This window comes from Chiloscyllium plagiosum, unplaced genomic scaffold (genome assembly GCF_037043375.1).
Source record: "Chiloscyllium plagiosum isolate Xiang-an unplaced genomic scaffold, Cpla_swu_hap1 HiC_scaffold_1, whole genome shotgun sequence".
Classification (NCBI taxonomy): Eukaryota; Metazoa; Chordata; class Chondrichthyes; order Orectolobiformes; family Hemiscylliidae; genus Chiloscyllium; species Chiloscyllium plagiosum.
In genome coordinates, this window is record NW_028270139.1 from 101732796 (window position 1) to 101746651 (window position 13856).

The 13856-nt window shown below is 37.3% G+C and overlaps 1 protein-coding gene across 2 annotated transcripts in view; it reads right to left on the bottom strand.

The window, feature by feature from the left end:
• Nucleotides 1–239: 239 nt before the first annotated feature.
• Nucleotides 240–13856, bottom strand: part of LOC122548976 (phospholipid-transporting ATPase ID) — a 272266-nt gene continuing 258649 nt past the window's right edge. For both annotated transcript variants that reach the window (XM_043688030.2, XM_043688038.2), the window contains 2 exons: nt 10393–10523; nt 240–8254 (listed from right to left, as the gene is read on the bottom strand). In XM_043688030.2, the coding sequence (XP_043543965.2) occupies nt 8066–8254; nt 10393–10523 (320 nt within the window). In that variant the 3' untranslated portion in view covers nt 240–8065. The remainder of the gene's footprint in view (nt 8255–10392; nt 10524–13856) is intronic.

The following is a 13856-nucleotide window of genomic DNA, read 5'->3' on the forward strand; positions in this document are numbered from 1 at the left end:
ACATCAGTAGTAGGGAAAACGCTAGAATTTATGACAAAAGACATGATAAAGCACTAACAATATTGGACAAAACTTACATGAGTTAATGAAAGGCATATCATGCTTAACAGATCTATTTGTGTTATTTGAAGTTGTATCTGGTAGATTAGATAAAGGGGAATAAGTGAATGTGGTATGTTTGGATTTTCAGGAGGCTTTTGATAAGTTCCCTTAAAAGTGGTTTGTAGCCAAAAACAAAGAGAGGATAAGGATAATACATTGTCATGGATTAAAATTTGGTTGACAGACAGGAAACAAGAGAGTGGGAATAAATACTTCTTTTTCCAGGTAGCTGAAGAAAGGGGTAGTGCAAAGATGGGCCTCAAACTGTTCATGAGATAATGGCCTGGATGAGGGAACCAAATGCAACGTTTCCAAGTTTGTTGACAAAACAAAATTGAGATTACTTATTAAGAGGAGAATGCAAGCAAGTTTCAAATTTGTTTAGACAAATTGAGTAAGTAGGCAAACACATGGTAAATACAGTACTACATCTTTAAATGTCAAATTATACATTTCAGTGTCATAAACAGAAATGCGGAAAATGGTGATACATTGGAAAATGTTGATGTACAAAGGAATTTGTTTGCCCAATGAAAGTAGACTGGGAAGTGCAGCAAGCAATTAGGAAGACAAATAAAGTATTGGCCTTCACTGGAAGAGGATTTAAGTTCATGCCTTAAGAAATATCATAACACTAAGAATAAGTTAAATGATCTTACACACCAACAAAGTAACAATGGTCTCAGGTTAAAATTTTATACTTCAAAGACATTCTTTGGATTTTAAACTGTACATTCCTTTAATCTTTTTATACTGGACATTATCCTTTTTTGACATTGTGCCTGTGTGGATGCTTGGTGTAACACTTCTATTCATTTTGGTGGGGTCAGCAGTTAGCAAAATTGCTCTTTCTGTCACGCAGAAAGACCTTAAAATTAGCATCTTCTTGTTATTGTAGAAATTAATTAACTACATTTTAATTGAAGAGAGACAGAACTTTCTGCTAAAAACAACAGAAACCTTAGTTCCGGCTAACCAAGGAGGTGACCTGACCTGGTCATAACAAAGTGAACAATTAAGGCGTTATAGCATAACTGAGCCCTGTTCTGGACTCTTTAGATCATGAGGTATAGGAGCATAATTACTTGTTGTAGCCCAACGATTCTGCACCAGCATTCAATGGTTGATATGTTTCTCAACTCCATTCTTCTGCCATCTGCCCATAACCCTTGATCGCATTACTAATCAAGAACCTATCTATCTGTCTTAAATACCATCAATGACTTGGCCTCCACAACCTTCGGCGGTAATGATTCATCATCCTCTGGTTGAATAAATTCCAAATCATCCCTTCTCTCTGAGGATGTGGCCTTAGGTCCTAGACTATCCTACTAGTGGAAACATCTTTTCCACATCCATTCTATCCAGGCCTTTCAGGATGCTGTAAGTTTCAATCAGATTCCCCTCTTTGTCCTTCTAAACTCCATCAAATACAGACCCAAAGTCCTCAACTGCTCCTCATAAGCCTTTCATCCTTAGGATTATTCTTGTAAGCCTCCTCTGGACTCCCTCCAATGCTAGCACATCATTCCTTAGATGCAGGGCACAAAATTGTTCACAATGTTCCAAATGTGGTCTGACCAGAGTGGTGAACTGCTGAGGTTGTATGTTGTATTCTAATCCTTTTTTATGAATGCTAACACTTCATTTGCCTGCTGACCTGCCAACTGAATCTGCATGTTAATCTTAAGAGAATCCTGAACTCGGGACTCCTAAGTCCTTTTATGCTTCAGATATCTAAAGCCAGTTTAGAAAATAATCTATGCCTCTATTCAGGCTTTGGAATTTCTTCCACAGGTTGTTTTATGGATGACTTCTATGTGCATGTGTAAGGCAGCTAACTAATCTACTTATCATAAATTTATATAAATCATTAGGTAGTCACTTAGAACTGATATTTTTCAATGAAACATTGCAACAATATGAATTAAAACATGATGTTAATTAAAGAAAATACAGGAAATACTGTTGAGAGGTGAAATCCTGAGATCATAGACTATAATGCTTTATAGTACAGCATTATGGCCAGAAAATAGTTATTCTGTTGTGAATGAATATTACTTGAATTGAGGCAAAATATATATTTTTTACAATATGTTACAATTGACATAGCAAGATTTATATGAATGTATATAAAAGAAATGCAACCATGTATTACTTTAATTGTAAGTGATTTGATAAAAACACAATTACTAAAAATATACATTTAAAACTTTTTCTATCTTGGTGTTCATCTCACATATAAAAACATGAAATAATTTTACCATCCATATATTCAATGATACATAGTATTCCTTTCAAAACAACACATGAAAACATTTGACAAACCTATCATTATCAAAGGATGGGGTACAACAAGAGCAGTGTTTTGGCATGATGATATCATGAGCAATAGTGTGATAGTGTCACATTACAATCTGTCATTATTTCATATAATTTATTGCATATGATCATTTCAAGTTTCATTAATTGTAGTAAGCATATACACTTCTTGAATACATACTTATCTAACTATAAAAAGATTTGTAGGAGAAAGTTCTTCGCTACTTTGGTGTCATGTTACCATCATTTATTAAGAGCACAATAAAGCTGGTGTAATTAGACCTCTTCAGAAAAAGCTTTAATGCCACTAACTCAATTAATTTACCTTCCTAACTTTTGCTGTACCAACCTCCATTTAAAGAAACCACTTTAAGTATTTCCAAAACTTTCTGTACTAGCATCTTTCCTTATTTTATATTAAGATGTCCAGCTTACTTCTGGCATTGTTCTGAAGCTCAATCTAATTTTTTGATTAAAATGACTGACAACCTTCTCCAAGGTGCTCTTCATCTACCTGAGCAAGATTCTTATATATGCATAAGTTTAGCACGTTTTAAAGAACCTTGTCTAAATTGTTTCAAAAAACAGCATGGATTAGCTTGAGAATTTGTCTTGTGAAGAACGGTGCTTATTAATTAGATTAATGAAAACTATGAGAGAAAGGGTGTATGCATGTGTGTGTGCACATACCATCCAATTATTTGAAAGGAGAGCTCCTGAGACTGTCAGTAGGCAGTAAGATTATAATGAATTTTAAATCATATAAACCTGCATTCAAACTGTTTTGCCTTAAAAGTGGGGAAGGTTTAGTGTGTTCTCAGCAAGCACTGCAAAAGCATAGTATTAAACCTAGAAGGTACAGCGACATTGACATTCATTCATAAACATGCAATCTGACCATAAACTTGTCAGTGTTAAATGGCTCCAGGGCTAAGTATGCTCAACCCTGAATTCTTCATGTGACAGGAGTTAGAAGTTCTATCATCGAAAAAATATTGCTCTGTGTTTTCAAATTATTACACAAATTAAATAAAATTATACATATTTTTTTCTAGCAAAACAATATATTTATTCTCTTATGGAGAAATTTGTCTCTTTTTTTCAAAATTTACAGAAATTCCTGGGTATTTGGCTATAGTTCCAGAAGTTCCTCATATGACTATCATTTCATAGACATTATTCTCAACCTAATACTTAATTTCAAGAAATTACAGTCATAGAGATGTAAACAAGCTGATCATTTTCATTTCAACATTCACTAAACTGCACAATGAAATTGAAGAATAGTCAGTGGTTATGCAGAAATAGCATTACAAGACATGGCCTGAAGCAAAAAACAAATATAGAATCATATAACATAGAAGGACATTTATCCCTTGTGTCCTTTCAGACGCTCCCCAGAACAATTTAGCTAGCCCTATTTCCCTGCCTTATTTTCTTCGTCATGTATATATACATGTATGTTTATATGTTTAACCAATTCCCTTTTGAAAAATATCCTTTAAGGTCATGGATTTCAGACCATAACCACTTGCTGTATATTTATTTCAAAATTAGGTATGGTTCTATTCCTAATTTTTGTGATATTGATTTGTGTTTAGAGCTAAATCAAATAGGGTCTTTTAGTTAAGATAAAAATCACACAACACCATGTTCTAGTCCAACAGATTTATTTGGAAGTACAAGCTTTCGGAGTGCTGCTCCTTTGTCAGATAGCTAGACTGACGAGGCAGCAGTGTTATGAAAGCTCGTACTTCCAAATAAACCTGTTGGACTAGAACATAGTGTTGTGTGATTTTTAACTTTATCCACTCCAGCACCGGCACCTCCACATCATGGCTTTTATTTAAGGCCATTCTGAGTCATGTGCCAACATGATGCACCCAGATGAGACATTTTGCACTTTCTGAAATCCTGAGCTGTTGATTTTCTAATTTTCCAAATGGATTAATTGATAAATAAAGGAAAGATCTTAGAATCCTACTTTGTGGAAGCAGGCCATTCAGCCCATCGAGTCCACACCGCCCCTCCAAAGATCATTACATTCAGACTAAACCCCTCACCCTATCCCTGTAACCCTGCATTTCCCATAGCAAATCCATCTCAGCCTGCACAGCCCTGGATATTAGGGGCAATTTAGCATGGCCAATCGACCTAACCTGCATATCTTTGGACGGTGGGAGGAAACCAAACTATCTGGAGGAAACCTACACAGACACAGGGAGAACGTGCAAACTCCACATGTACAGTCACCCAAGGCTGAAATCAAAACCAGGTCCCTGGCGCTGTGAGCAGTAGTGCTCACAACTGAAGCCACCATTACTTTTAATGGAACAGAAGAAATAAGAATGGCATGGGTAGTTTTAATGGAAGAACTGCATTTCTAAGATACATTGTGCATTTGCTGTTCCAGTTTCAATTAAGCATATATTTGCACTTGCAATAGAAGACGATTCACAGTCCATGAGTGGACTGTGAATACAAAGACCATGATGGCATGTCCAAGCTGAAATATCAACTTGTCAGTTCTCGCCACAGTTGTGGCCTGATTTGTAAGACATTTCCACCATTTTCTTTTAACATCCCTTTGAAATATATTTCAGTGTTAAAATGTTGGGTAGGAAACATGAGAAAAGTATAGAATTTATAAGACACAGGCATGTGTCTTAGAAGTACATACCAAAATTATACAAAATATTTAATATGATCATAGAGTGCATATTTAGTCTAGCGACTAGTATTGTAGAAGCTTTAAAGATGTACAGACAGTAATTGTGAAGAAGGTATATTAAAAGAAAGTGGAGAAGTTCAGAAGACATGCATGTGGCCAGGTGTCTTTTGTATGTAATGTCATGTTGTCATTGATTGTGTTCTGCAGTTATAATATACTTTATCCATTTGCTATGGAGTTACATTTTGCAAATTTATTATTCCTCTGTTTCTCTCATATAATAGCACATATCTTTCTAATAGCAGACAGAATATAAAAGCAAGAATTATTCTAGAACTGTATAAAATATTTGTTGGGCCACAGATGGAGTACTACATATAGTTCTGATCACCACATTACATAAAGGATATGATTACACTGGAGAGGGAATTTACCAGATTGATGCCAAAAATTGAGAATTTTATCTATGATGAAAGTTTGGTAAGGCTATGGTTGCTTTGTTTTGAACAGAGAAGTCTGCAAAAGATTTAACAGAAATATGTAAAATTATCAGAGGTGAACATAGAGTGGGAAGGAAGGACCTATTCCCTGAGCAAAGTAGCCAATAGCCAGTGACATAAAAGTAAAGCAACTGATAAAAGACTTAAAACAGAGTTGAGCAATGTTTCTTCTATGTTTTTTCCACTGCACAGACATCTGAGATCCATGCATTCCAACATATGTGCACTCACAGAACTCCATTAGACAGCAGCAGACTTGGGAAAGATAAGTTACATCTTTTTTCTTTACAGCCCTACCTGCTATATTTAAATATCCAATTGGAATTTTAGTGAATGGAACGGCAAATAGGTATTTAAGTATGTGGGTGAATGTGTACGTGAGTGAAAGAGGTTACTTGGCAAATAAGTAGGGATTAGGGTGGTAAGTAAGTTGGCAGGATGGGTAAGTGAGTAAGGGGTAGTCTGGGTAATTGGTCAAATGGTTAGGAGGGTAGTTGTATGGTTGAGAAAGTAGTTGCTGGATAATGGAGGAAACTGTGTTCCAGTCAGAGAGTTATTCGGTGGTTGGGAGAATAAAGTTGGGTCCAGGACAGTGTGTATTTGGGTGGTCAGGAGGGTAGTCAGGTGGTCACAAATGGCAGTGAGATCAGCTATAGTCAGGTTAAATTGGTATGGTAGTTGGATGGTTGGAAGGGTAGTTGGGTGGGTGAGTTGTCAGATGCTCAGAATGCGGGTGAGAGAGGGTTGAGTCATGTCAGGAATTAGTCATAAGAATTAGTCATGTCAGGAAGGTACTTAGTGGATTAGAGAAGTATTGCACCAATTCAGTGGGAGATAGTTAATTTGTGGGGGAGTCAGGTTTTCAGCTAGGTGGTTGGGGAGAAGTAGTGAGAGATCTGGGGTTGGGGTGAGATTGTGGACCCAAATAAGTTGTTACGCTATGTGCAGTCTAAGTTTTAATATGTCTAACATTTTCTGGGTAACTGTTCACATTAGTACACACAAACTGTCTGAAATCTCCAATTCTAACTCCGTTCTGGAGATATTTGTGGAAGGTTTGCAGAAGATGATTTGTCTCAAATACTTACAATAACCCCTCTTAGTCAGAATGTTTCACAGGAGTACTACTGTAACAAATGCATCCTTTAACAGCTCATGTCACTGCTACTATGTTCAAACTTCAATTTGAAAGCTTAACTAGAAAATAGCATTTAATATCTGTTGAAGTCGCTCAATACAGCAAGTTGGATGTCAAATTTATACTGACAATTACATAATATTTCTAATTTATAGTGCTCTTCAGTTTTCAACTAACACTATAACAACATGAGTGTCACTTGGAATGGAATAGTTTCTGTCAAACTGAAGTGGATCCATTTTTCCCAACTCTACTAATGCAGGAAATAAGTAGAAGTGATTCTAGGGAATAAAACATGAGCCATTGTCGGTAGCGATGAACACAACAAAAATGAGCTAGATCATCATTTTACCAGGACGTTGCTGGGACTGGAGGGTTTGAGTTATAAGGAGAGGCTAGATAGGCTGGGACTTTTATAAAATAAAGGGTATAGATAAGGTGAATGGCAGCTGTCTTTTCCCTAGGGTGGGCGATTTCAAGACTAGGAAACATATTTTTAAGGTGAGAGGAGACAGATTTTAAAAATACATCACAGGCATTTTCTTTTTACACAGACAGTGTGGTTGGCGTGTGGAATGAATTTCCAGAGGAAGTGATGGATGCAGGTACAGTTACAACATTTAAAAAAAACATTTAGATAAGTACATGAATAAGGAATGTTTGGAGAGATATGGACCAGGAGTAAAGAGAGGGACTAGTTTAGTGTGGGACTAGTTTAATTTGGGATTATGGTCGGCATAGACTGGTTCGACCAAAGGGTCTGTTTTCATGCTGTATGATTCTATCTACCTAGCTCAAGCGATTCTAATCAAAATGTAGATGACCTGCTATCTACCTACAGTCAAAAAACAGATGTTAATTCCTATAATGAAAATTCCAAAATTTCTGGATACAAAATAGAAAACTGTAAACAAATCTTTAAAACAGGCTGCATTTGAGAAATTTTGCCAATATGGATACATTGTGATTTTACTGTTACTTTGATTCATCTGCTGTAAACATTTTGAATTCAGTCTCCATTTGCAAAGACTTTTCAAATTAGCATGCTCCTAAAAGTGAAAAATAATTTCATGGCTGAAGATTGATTATTGATATTTTAAATTAGGCATAATTCACCTTGATTTCATTTTTGTATTGTTGAGGTTTAGACCAACAAAACTTGTGCATTCATATAACATGGCATTTGTACAGTCAGTATCTTAAGATGCACAAATATTAAATGTTCCCTTTGCTCGTAGTCATCTGTCACATTTCCATGTGGAGTTGGTTTGGTTTCATTGCAATTTGGCTACACATATTAAATTAGATTTATATTTTCTGTTCAATATTTAGTTACACAACAGTCTTAGAAGGCTTATAGTTGATATTCCTTATTCGCATATTCTTCCCTGAAGTAATGAGGGCACCAAAACCCTGTTGATGAGCAAAAGCATATGCAGATCGACGTGCACTAGGCCGTTTCAAACGCCTAACCACTGGTTTTGGAGGAAGTGTTTTGATTTTCCTAATTTTAAGTTGCAGCTGAAAAAAAATTGCAATTGATTCAGTGTCAGTTCATAATTATACAGTAAATAGATTAAACAGTAAGTTTACCTCAAATAAATTTCCACATATACCATTTGAAAGTTAAAGAGTCAAACATTTGCTAGATGTGTTACAAATACCACTGTATTTGCCATTGTCAACAATTCATACCAATATAGTATGGTCTGAAAATGTCAGGATAAAAGGTGAAACTATTGATACAAATTTTGTGCATAGAAGTCCACAAGGTGAAATAAATAATTAAAAATACCTGTAAAGTCTGATTTATTTTGATATATAATTGTCACATTTACTGAGATATATGAAAAGCATTGTTTTGCATGCTATCCAGACAAATCATAACTTACAAAAGTACATCAGGGTAATAGAACAGAATTCAGAAAATACAATTGCAGCTATAGAGAAGGTGCAAAGAAAGATTAATTCTCGTGTATCAGAGATCTGATAATAGTAGGGAAGAAACTTTTGTGAATCTGTTGGTACACGTTTTCAAACTTTTGTATCTTCTGTCTGATTGAAGAGAGTGGAAGAGAGTACAGCCATTGTGGGAGGGGTTTTCAATAATGTTAGCTACTTTCCCAAGGCAGCATGAAGTACACATGGAGTCAATGGAAGGAAGGCTGGTTTGCGTGATGAACTGGGCTATGTTCACAACTTTCTGTAATTTCTTTTGTGGTCTTGGGCATAGCAGTTGCCATACCAAGCTGAGATGTACCCAGATAGGATGCTTTTTGCGCATTATTCACTCTTCTCACTTTTAGGTCAGAAACAGAAAGCCCCCACCTTAAAGAGAAGGAAGCTTTATCAAAAATAGGCAAATGGGACTAGCTTCGCTTGGAAACTTGGTCAGCATGGATGGGTTAGACTGAAGGGTCTGTTTTTGTGCTGCAGACTCTATAAATATCTCCCTTTCTCTGGCCTGGTACAACATTTCGAAATTCTCAAGTTGTAATGCCTATCCTTGTGGCAGGAATGCAGATCCATTAGTTGTGAAATTGCTTATTCCTGTCTATCACTAGCCACTAAGCCATGTTGGTATGCTTCTAATCCTATGTTGTAGCTTCACCAGTTTAACAGCCCTCACTTTCTCCCATCAACTTGACATCTCATTATTAGATGCACCTGGTGCTGCTCCTAACATATCCCTCTTCCTTAACTGAATTAGGTTGAAAGTCACATGTCATCAGGTTCTGTCCAACAGGTTTATTTGAAATCACAAGCTTTTGGAGTGCTGACCCTTTGTAAGGAGGACAGAAATCCTTCCCTAACAGACATTATTAAATGGATAGGCTTTTGCAACAATCCAACAGGTTTCAAGATCATCTTTAAATTTCAGATTTATTCCGAATTCAAATTTATTCCGAATTCAAATTTCACATTTTGTTGTAGTGGATTCCAACCTAGGTCTGTTTTATACTGGGGAGACGAAACACAGACTGGGTGACTGCTTTGCCTAATACCTAAGCTCTGTCTGTAAAGATGACCCCAAGCTTCCAGGTACCTACCACTTCAACACAGTGGCATGCCAATATTTCTGTTTCAGACCCACTGCAGTGTTCCAGTGAGGCTTAATGCAAGCTGGAGGAACAATACCTCATCTTCCGCCTAGATCTTCAGGAATTACCAATTTTAACAATTTCAGAGCATGTTCTCTTCCATGTTCGTTAACTTTCTCCTACACCCTTAGTTCCTATTTGGTATGAGTTGCTCCTAACACAGCCAACCCATTTTCAACAATTTATACTTCTCATGAGTACTCTACCGAGCATTAATCGCCTTCTTGGCTTTTCATCGCAATGTCTTTGTTTGCCTTTCCTTGTTTCTCTCTAGGCACTGTAGCCATGCACTCTATTTACAAAACCTAATCATCAGTGCTGCCCCCCAGGCGTCTCAAAAACACTAAAAAAATTATTCTCCTATAATTCGAGCTACCCCACATCAATTCTAAACCAAAACCCAGTTTATATTTTTATAGTTGAAATCATGAAGATTGTATTATTGTTGTGGAATATTCTCTCAAGTAATAGTTAAAGATGTAATTACGAATAACAAACAGTTTTCTTTCAGATAGCCTTATTCTAAGTCATTCTATTCTATTCTCATTAAGAACATACTTTATCAATGGAGGTAGGTCTTAGCTCAGCGCTGAGGTAACGCACAATTACAATTGGCAGGACACACATTACTGCTGATAGAAAGATGGTCAGCCATACATGTGGTTGGTTCAAGGCATTCCTTGCAGTACCTGTACAAGATAAAATAAAATAGCAGGGTCAATTTAAAATATTCCATGCAGTTACTTGGTCAATGATAATATTTTCTAATGTAGTCTCAATGGAATTTTTATAGACTCGTTCAGTTGATTATTTTCAGCTTCTTTTTGCTGCAAGGTGTGAGTAACCCTCTTTCTTTTGCTGCTTCCTTACTTCCATGTGATGGTCCATGCTTGGTGAGAACTATTGCTGCTGGGCCAAATCTAAATGTAGGTGAGACTGTGGAATATTCAGCACTTCATTCTAATGTGGAGAAACTTTGTGATGCATGTTGGAGAGATACACCAGGCCCGTTGAGATACCGAACAGCCTAACAATTGCTCCATAATCAAACTTATGTTCCTATTCTTTAGTTATGCCTCTGTTGCTCAGTTTTTCTGGGATTGCAGAGGGTTTATTGACCAAATGTTCCTCAGCAGTCTGTTTGCCACATTTCTGTGACATTCTGGGGGAACAGTTGAGTGCTGAGGATAGAAACATTCAGACAACTAGTTAAGTATTGTGGTATCCACTTTTATGTAACAAATAGTTGTAATGAAATAAAACCAGATTAACATAGGTAATTGATTTCTTCTTGGTTAAACTACACCCAGCTTAGTTGATCCTCGGTAGTTAGTTAAACACAATACCCATTTTAGAAATCCATGCTGACTCTTCCCAACGAACCTACTTTTTTTCCATGTGATTACTAATTCTATCCTAAATAATTGTTTCTAGAAATTTCCTTACCACCGAAGTTAAAGTAACTGGTCTTTATGCATTTGAAGCATGGTATTGGTATTTGTGATGTTTCTACTTCCACCAAGGCCTAGATGTATTTTCTTGAATAATCAAGTGCTTTTCAGCTGATTATGGAAAAATGCCAGTTGTTTCCAGGAAGCAGCCAGGAAGTTCTTGCCTTTGCTGGGACCTTCTGGGCTTAAATATCTAGTCGCCATATTTAAAGGCTACCTGGACAAACCTTCACTCACTGCTAACCTTTATAGAATCATTTGGAGGCACTGTTAGTCACTCCTCACCACCACACCCATCATCCTATTTGTCCCTAAGTAAGCAGTAACTACCTCCAAAGTTCAGCCGCACCTTGTTAGATGTTCTGCTGTAGGCTGTCCAGAAAAGAAGGAAGGCTTGCTTCCCCAGGCACAGCAGCTGTTTGCCTTCCCATCAGAAGTGGGTGGCTATGACCGAGGTTGCCAGTACCAGCAGACCCGGATCCAGAATAAGAAGAGGGATGAATGATCCCTGCACTCCGTAAGGTTAGGTGCCACATCTACTCACTGGAAACAGACTCATATCACTCAGTGTAACTGTACCACTGCACAGGCACGCCACATTGAGCAACAGTCTGTTGCTCCCAGCCAAAGGCATCCTCCTAGTTTAGGTATAGCCTTTTCAAAATCAAAACAAAATTACGCAGTTGTACAAGACAGTGAGACTTGTGAACAAAAATGTTTACCACTCCAAATTCCCCTTTTTCTTTATGTCCATCAAGTCTTGCAAGCCTTGTCACTACTCTGCAATTTTCCCTACTTCAGCCAATCCCTTCCATGTCACAAATTAATTTTCCATTTTATCCACGAGCCCTTTGCTACTCAGGTCCTAATGTCCCACCTGACCATTTACCCTCCCATAACTATGAGCCACTATCAAATTCCTTGATACCCTCCCCAACCTTGTCTTATCAAACACCATCCTATCAGATCAAACTCACCCAAGACAGTGACCATATCCTCTCCAAGAGAAATTACTGCCAGACACATCACTGCACATGAGTTTCTTACAAAGAGGACTATATACTGAACAGCCATTTCCCTTTGACACTCCCTTTCTAGCCATTGCCTCAGACTCCCAGGAAAGGAACTGTTGCAAGATCCACACTTTCAAATCTGCACAAACAGTGTTCCACTCTTGAACATATAATGCTCCCACCTGTCCCTGATTAAAGCTCACTCTCTGCTTTTGGCGCTTATATGTGGTCTTCAATAACTTTTGTTAAGAAACTTAAACTTAGAGTTAGTACTGGTGGAGATGAGGTACTATAATTTCCTGCATACTGTAGAAGTTTGGACACATATTTGAATTGGGTCAGGGTTAACAAGCTTAACTTAGTGTTCCTTTTAAACATTTATAAAGCATGGCCAACCACAGCACCATAAGATTATCTGCAGGGCTGTATCGGTATGTACTGACTCTTGCCTTTTGAGCATTTTCAACTTTAATTGTTTCACAATCAGCAGCCCTATCTTCAGCTGATGGTACTTCTAACTCTGAAATTTTTGCTCTAAATTCATCTGACTAACTTGTTACCTCCTTTTAGATTTTGCTTAAAAGCTTATTTCTTTGATCAAAGTTTTAGTAATCTAATTTAACATCTGTTTATGTGGCTCAGTGTTAAAACTGACATAAAAATGGAACCTGTTGCTGCTTTATTTAACTTCTCTGATAATACATTGACCTCTAGAGTCACTTGGATGTCCTGTTATCTCCCAATGTAAAAATAGAAATATACATGTGTTGCACAGATTATATTAGTATTTTGGGAAGGTGATCACTTCGGGATGGGACCATTCGCCACAGCAGATTCGTCGCCGATGATTAGCCACTGCCCTTTGACCGCCGAGTACGCTTAGCCACCGCCCGTTGGCCACTGAAGACGATTGGCCACTGAAGACGATTGGCTACTGAAGATGATTCCGCAAATAAGCAGATTCACCGCCGATGATTAGCCACTGCCCTTTGATCGCCGAGGGCACTTAGCCACCGCCCACTGGCCACTGAAGACGATTCCACAAATAAGCAGATTCACCGCCAATGATTAGCCACTGCCCTTTGACCACCGAGCATATCTAAACTATATAAAATTGTCGTTATATTGGTTAAGGTAATGTTTGCATTGTTTCAGTAACAACTTATTTTCGTTACAGGAGAGTTTTTTTTAAGTTTGTATTTTTTTTTCCATTTACCCTCAAGTCTTCAAAATGGAAACAGAAATTATTAGTAAATGTGGAAATAAGAATTTTTATAATGATGGTTTTATATCTGTTTTTGATAAACTATCCAAGAGTGATTCAAGTATTAAGTTTTGGCAATGTGAACAAAGGGGCCGAGGTAATGGACAGATCCACACCAAGAGTGGCACTGTGATAAAAACAATAAATGAACACACACATTCCCCTTCGCAGCAAGTGTCCAAGTTGCGAAAGTGAAAACAAGTTTAAAACGTTGTGCAGAAGAATTGCAGGAAGTATCTAGCATCTAGAATGTGTTGCTGATGTCCCTCAGTCAGTCCAAGCATCTTTACCGAT